Consider the following 6981-nt stretch of genomic DNA (forward strand, 5'->3'; position numbering starts at 1 on the left):
TGCCAACGAACGGATTTATCTCGCGATATAATTTTGTTATTATCGCGTTACCGTTAACACGAAAATTTACGAAATTAATACGAAAATATAGAAATTAAGAAACCTTGGTTATGCTTATAAAACGTACACTTTTTATTTATTCGTCGTACATCGAGTCAGAGACAGCGACAATTTTTCTCCATACGATTATTCGATTACAATTGAATCGTACCATCGACAGCATACACGATCGATACGATGCAATTCTCAAACGCAGAACGCAGTTTCATCGAAAGGGCGTTCGAATTCTGACTTCTTTCTCCGAATCGTTGCACATCCTTAAGAAAATGACTCGCTATACAAGTATTTTTATACAAAATACATCGTGATATTTTCGTTCGTAGAAAGTGTTACGAACAACGAGTCCTCGTTCGTATTAATTTAATTCGAATTACTTGAATTCAAAGCATTCGAATAAGTTTGAATAATAATAATAATAATAATAATAATAATAATAATAATAATAATAAGAAAAAGAAGAAGAAGAATAAACTCGTGATTTGTAAAATTTTAAACGATCTAGACTTCACGAGTCACGAGTTACGAGTTATCGATATTAATAAGTACCCCGTTGCTTGTGTTAACAAAACTTACGCGCTACTAAAACCGATGAAATTCTGCAAATTATACATTAACTGGTTATTCTGTTCGAGTAAAAATGATAAAATTGTAAAAAGGAAATACCTAATTGGTTGTTTGTCGATTGACTAACTGCGTTCTAGTTGATCGATAGATCTGCTGTAAAAACTTGGAACGATATATTTCGAGTCAACTAAATTAGATAAATCTGTGGCGGCACTCGACAAGCATCCGAGCTAATCGGATTAGTCTAACAGCTTAAGTACCGCCTTCTCTTTTTTTTTCCTATATCGAGCTTGTCGTTAACCTACTGTAATGGCCCCTCACGCGGATCGTAACGATGACATGCTGCAGCAAGCTTTGTATAAAAAGCAATGTGACCCACTACAGAGATGTTTTAGTAGCGATAGGGTTAAGCAACGGTTTATTTTCAAGCTGTGCTGCACCGAGACGGTTTCGCCCCCTCCGTCAGTGTGTCGCAAATTAGTTTAAAGAAATTGTTCAGCGCCTTGCTCTGTATCTCCTGCAACAGACGGAAAACGCGATTAACGTTTAAAACGTGATTCGCTATTAATCGAGCTCTTATAGAAGAAACGTGCTCGTAATGCCCAGTACTCACCCCATTGATCGTGATCGTTGGAACGAAAGAGAGTCTCGCGGCCAACTCTTTTGTTTTCTCGCCATACGCGACCAACAGATCGTCCGATAGAGAACTCTTGACGCACTCCTCCATCTTCTCTTGGGTCTGCTCGCTCAATCCTACATTCTTGGCACACTGGAAAATCGTTTCGTACTTTTGTCTCGAAGAAGAGATTCCTCGTAACAGGTTTGCTTTAATACCGTCGCGAACCTTCGATTTTTATATTTTAAGTTTGTTCTTATTTCGACGAAGCGGCAAAATTCGTCGTATTTTTAGGCGAACGTTTAAACGTTTAAACGTTTAACGTAAAGTTCAAGCCAGAAGATTGTTAATCATACGACGCAATAATTGTTACGTTAGAACGGTGTAAACGGTTAATGAAAAATTTGTGCAGCGCGAGTTTCTTTATCAGCGAACTTATCAGCTTTTAATCCATCGATATCTCCTCTTCTTTTTAATATGCTTGAAAATCAATACAAAAATCGAACACTTGGCTAAAAGCTTGGTCACTGATTATCTTCCTTTTCTATCAAACGACTATCTATCAAAATTTTCATTGTTTTCCAAATTACTGATCGGTCTTTGATTAAACACATTTCAAGAACAGATATCAACGGATCCGAGATAGCGTCAAATATCGTCGCACCGATTCGTAAAAACGAAACATTTCCATTTGGCAAGAAAGGCCTTTCCTCTTTTCTTCTCCTCCTCTTTTCTTCTCCTCCTCTTTTATCCTCGAGAATCGACTTTCGGGAATCGGTCGACCAAATGATTTTCCAACAATTTACGTACGATCTCGGATTCCTTTTGTTCTCACAGGGCAATTATAAGTAAATGATTCTAAACGATTCTACGCGCGTTTTAGAACATTCGATATAGGACACTGTATATCGAAGAATTTCTAAAAAGTTTGCACAGTAGTATCTAACAACGTGTGAAAATTCAATGTTTTTCATTGGTTTAATTATATTCGGTTAAATTTCTTGAAACTAGAAAGTTTCAAGAAAGATGGCACGCGGTACGAGTCCGTGGTAATTATTGGAGAATCACGGATTCAAGCAGAAAAGATGAATAAAGATAACGAGTACCTGTGAAAGAGAGGATGGCGGAAACTGCGAGGACATCGCGCAACCAACTAGCGCCACGGTATGTTGTTGAACCTTATCAGCCGCTTCTCCGTTCTGAATCGCGTGAATACCACACGCCTGAGCCTTGTTCCCATTGCACTCAGCTTCTCCGTGCTGACACATGAAGCGCCATTTTTTGCTGTTTGGATCTTGCCAATGCTATTTATTTAGATGTAAATAAGTATATAAGAATAAATGACATACGGGTCGATTCGTACGATACGTTGTACTTCGCGAAAGTGCGATAGGACCACTCACCGATGCTTTTCCGTACGGAACGAAAGTGACTCTGATGTAATCTTTCAATACATCGTATTGCGGCAATAGTTGCTGCTTGATCCACCGCATGCTATCTGGGCATAGCGATTCGTAATAAACTCCCACGTCTATCACTGCATTCGACTCGCCGCCGGCCACCTACACAGTTATCGCACAACGATCACGAGTCTATGATATGGTTGTTGATCATCTTCCGCTTAATTATATTTTAACCGACGAATTAGGTTCAAGTTAGTCCAAGTGAGCGTAAATTAGTACAAGTTATCGTAAGAGACTGTCGTTTGGCGTAGTTTGCAAGAGAGGTAATCGGAAGCCTCGTAACCTCATAGGAGAGTCGATAAAATTCGACTACTGTTATCCTACGTTTACATAAATTATGCGAACGATTGGTATATTATTTAATCTTTCATTGATGTAAATTACAAATAGATTAGAAATAGAAAATGTGCGTTAAAATTACATTTTAATACAAAGGTACCTGAAAGCAGATTTTCACGCAAGTTTATATTTTTATTTCGGCTTGTAATAAAACGTTCTTCGCCCTTCCAAACATTACAACATATGACAAACTAGAATAGAATTCTCTGTTATATAGATATCGTGTGTATCTCGTGTTCCGTTCGCTATACTTATCACGTTTTCAGAAAAAATACACTTGCATAATTTCAGCATATCGTGAAACTTTTATTAATAACAATTAGACTGTGACTGCTTATGCAAATTGGTATTTTTACGATCAAACTAAAGTAACGGTGTTTCGATAAGAATATGCTTTAGCTATTAAACATTGTAACAAATATTTTTTATGTTCGATATTTTATATACGTACGTTTCTCGATATGTATATCTATAGATATAACCATGATCTAACGATAATTCCTACAAATAGACGGCGTGTTAAAAAGAATTGTATAACGTTATTTATTTGCTCTGTGATTAATTAATCAATTTAACGATTCGATTAGTGATTAATTTAATGATATTATAACGAATATTTTCGTAATAAATTTCTATAAGAAACCTCTCGTAGCTTTTGGAACAAAGAAACAGGATCATCGCGAATAATCGATAAACAGGTTTCAATGTTGTACGATACTCGAGGGAAAAAACTTCTTGAGAACCGGCTTTCGTCTTGATAGCTTTTTCCATCGATGTGTCAAAATAAGAACTTATCAGAGTTTCAGATTAGATTTATTAAGAACGTCAATTTTTATTTCATGTTATATACTTGTTATTTTAAAACAAAGGTACGACCAACAGATCAGACTGTTTGATAATTTGAAATTTGAAATTTTATTTCTTTCTCTTCGTTATCTAGTAAAAGGAATCACAAAACGTAAGCAAACTTCAAAAGCGAATTCAACGTAAGTTGTGACAAAAATCTGTTGGAAACAATAGGTAATTATAATTTAAAGACAATTTGTCCATTGTAATACTGTCATCGTATAACCACCAGTTATCTTAACCATGATGGCAAGAAACGAGTCAACACATTCATGGTAATAATTCATTTATCGTTCGATTTCCTCTTTCTTTGTTTCTAATACATCGTTGTATTTACATTCGAAATACGTGTCATATTTAGTGCAAAAAATACGATATAAATAGTTTTACTTACTATATTTAAAAATTCTACATTTTAAATGGAAATAGAGAGAGAGAGAGAGAGAGAGAGAGAGATTCTACGTTTTAAATGGGAACAAATACATCTCTATAGAAATAAATAAAACTTTTATAACCTAAATAAGCGAAAATTTCATATTCGAAATGGAAATAACAAAACATCCTATATTCCAGGTCTCTTTCAAATAAAAACATATGGAAATTCTACATTGAAAACTACAATAAAAAGACATCCCACATTCTATGTGGAAATGTACAGAAACTCAACATTCTAAATGGAGAATCTTACATTTTAAGTGGAAAATAAATAAAAATTTCACACGTGGGATAGAATCCTTTATGAACACATATTTATGGAAAATACGAACTATCAAAAGTGAAATTAGAGGAATTCCCACTTACCAAAGCACTATGGCCGAGGAACGCGACAGCGAGTATGGCCGTGATCGAGCTGCTCGCACTGAACAGGTAGCACCGCATGGTCTTTCTGGTATACCGACAAACTGGCCACCAGCTTTTAAACCAGCTTTGTCTATAGTCTATAGTGTATAGTCTATAGTCCACAGTCTATAGCGACGTCGAACCTGTGCCAAGGAGGGAGACTTTGAAAATGTAGGTGGGGCTGATAGAAAGAGCGATACGAGAGAGGCAGGGAAGAGAAGAGAGACGGGCAATCGTACATAGTAGACAGTACTTCGTACAGTACTACAGACAGTAATTCACACATAACTTCACTTTCACTACTAAAGAATACAACGATGTAGTAATGGGTTTGCGAATTAATCGATTAAATTAACAATGAAGCAATTAACAGTAACTTTTAATGTAAAAACCATGTGAATTATGTACATGTACATATATAGTCTTCGTCATTCATTATGTTATAAAAAGTAACATAATAAGGAACAATATTTATTGTTTACATTTGTGGACAAATATATATTCGATTTTGATATATATCCATCTATTTTGATATTTGATAAATTATTGCAAGAATATTTTCATTTCATTGGTCATTAATCAACAATTAACACTTTACCGATCGATAGCCGATTAATCGGTTTTTTGTTGCCGACGCCTACCGACCGATAGCATATTAATCGGCTTTTTGTCGTTGACAATCTTTCTCATTATTTGAGCAGTAATTCGTTATTTGGTACTAAGGTACTTTGTTCAGTTGCGTTGCTTTGTAAGCTCTCACAGTTTTATGAACAAAAAGAATGATATTGAACAGTCTAAACCGAAACAGAACAGGCGCCAGGGAGAATCTGCGCCCGAACTGCTGATCAGATGTGCGTATGCTGTTGAACCGCTAGCGATCAGTAAAGTTTTAATACTACGCAGAGATAAAAAACGCTGTTGATCGTAGAACTGAAAATATCATAACACTTTAACATTTACAATATCGATATCTCTTGACATTGTACAAAGCGATAAATGCAAATGTCAAAATTAATATTTCACATTGTTTGTACGATAAAAGAACACATAATTTAATCAATCTACCATATTCGCTACAAAATTTCATCTGTATAGCTACTATATGTAATAATCTTATACAAAATAAGATTAAGGATCGATCCCCTGATGAAATTTCAATGGTCTCTTATTTTCTTTCAGATCCCTTAATATTTCATTAGCTCGTGTCCTGAAAGTTTCCGCTAGTTCTGCATTTTGCTGCACACCATCGCCCTTCTTGTGCATTATAGATAAATTAGCACAAGCATATGGGTTATTTAATTCGCAACATTTTAATGACAATTTATAGGCCTCTTTTAAATTCTTTTCCACGTATCCTTCGATACCGCTTAAGTAAATGCCTGACAAAAAGAAGCAAGCTTTCTCTTGGTTTAAATCGCAAGCTTTTTTTAATAGTTTCATTCCAAGCAAGATCTGAGTACCCCTGACTGGCTCCAGTTTTTCTTGAGATATCGCAAGAGCGCCTGCGTGAAGGCAACCTCTTGCATCGTCCTTATCACAACCTTTCTGCATGTATTTGAATGCTTCTTTGGAATCTTTCTCACACTCTGTACCTATAGAAATTCAATTTGCAAATTTATAAATAGCAAATAACAGTTTCGATAAATACTAGTTATTCATTAAATATTAGTTAATTACGTAAGATATTAAACGAATGATATAAATTTGAAAAAGATAAAACATGATATAAATAACATATTTGACGAAGAGACGAAAATATCGTGGGCAACATTTTGATTTTCCCGGTGCGAGGCACGCGCCATTTTTACTCACCCATTACTCTGTAATCGCCGTATTTTGTGCAACTTTTCCCATAATCGCGTTCGTCACAATTTTTCTTATACAAATTTAGCGCCTCCTTGGGATTTTGCTTAATAGATTCATGATAATCACCCAAAAGATGGCAAACTATCGAAAAATGTCAAACATTTGAGATATGAGGTTAGAATCACTAACAGCCTCGGTGCTTACCTTCGGCTTTCTTCTCACTAAAACATCCAAATTGGTATTCTATATAAAGATTCTTTAAATATTCTTCTACCTCTTCTTTCTTTTTAAAATCGTATGCCGACATGTTAAGTGATTATTTTTGAGTTATGAGCGTCGGGCAAACTTATCGGAAAAATAAGCACATGGTTTCTATTTCAAAGACCAATGAAACGATGAAACGGTATGCGTGCGCATCCTGTGATTTTTCGAACGAGCGCAAGTCGA

The 6981-nt window shown here is 35.5% G+C and overlaps 2 protein-coding genes across 2 annotated transcripts; both read right to left on the reverse strand.

The window, feature by feature from the left end:
• Nucleotides 1-498: 498 nt before the first annotated feature.
• Nucleotides 499-4843, reverse strand: GILT1 (Gamma-interferon-inducible lysosomal thiol reductase 1). The gene is made up of 5 exons (XM_069128230.1): nt 4690-4843; nt 2644-2802; nt 2347-2544; nt 1238-1393; nt 499-1141 (listed from the first exon to the last, which is right to left on the reverse strand). Exons 1-5 carry the CDS (start codon nt 4765-4767, stop codon nt 1049-1051), a joined length of 684 nt encoding a protein of 227 aa, XP_068984331.1. The 5' UTR covers nt 4768-4843; the 3' UTR covers nt 499-1048.
• Nucleotides 4844-5500: 657 nt separating this feature from the next.
• Nucleotides 5501-6943, reverse strand: Coa7 (Cytochrome c oxidase assembly factor 7). The gene is made up of 3 exons (XM_069128229.1): nt 6739-6943; nt 6541-6675; nt 5501-6320 (listed from the first exon to the last, which is right to left on the reverse strand). Exons 1-3 carry the CDS (start codon nt 6839-6841, stop codon nt 5857-5859), a joined length of 702 nt encoding a protein of 233 aa, XP_068984330.1. The 5' UTR covers nt 6842-6943; the 3' UTR covers nt 5501-5856.
• Between the last annotated feature and the right edge of the window lie 38 nt (nt 6944-6981).

The sequence above is a fragment of the Bombus flavifrons genome, chromosome 15, assembly GCF_040668555.2.
Source record: "Bombus flavifrons isolate JBK064 chromosome 15, iyBomFlav1_principal, whole genome shotgun sequence".
NCBI classification, from domain to species: Eukaryota; Metazoa; Arthropoda; class Insecta; order Hymenoptera; family Apidae; genus Bombus; species Bombus flavifrons.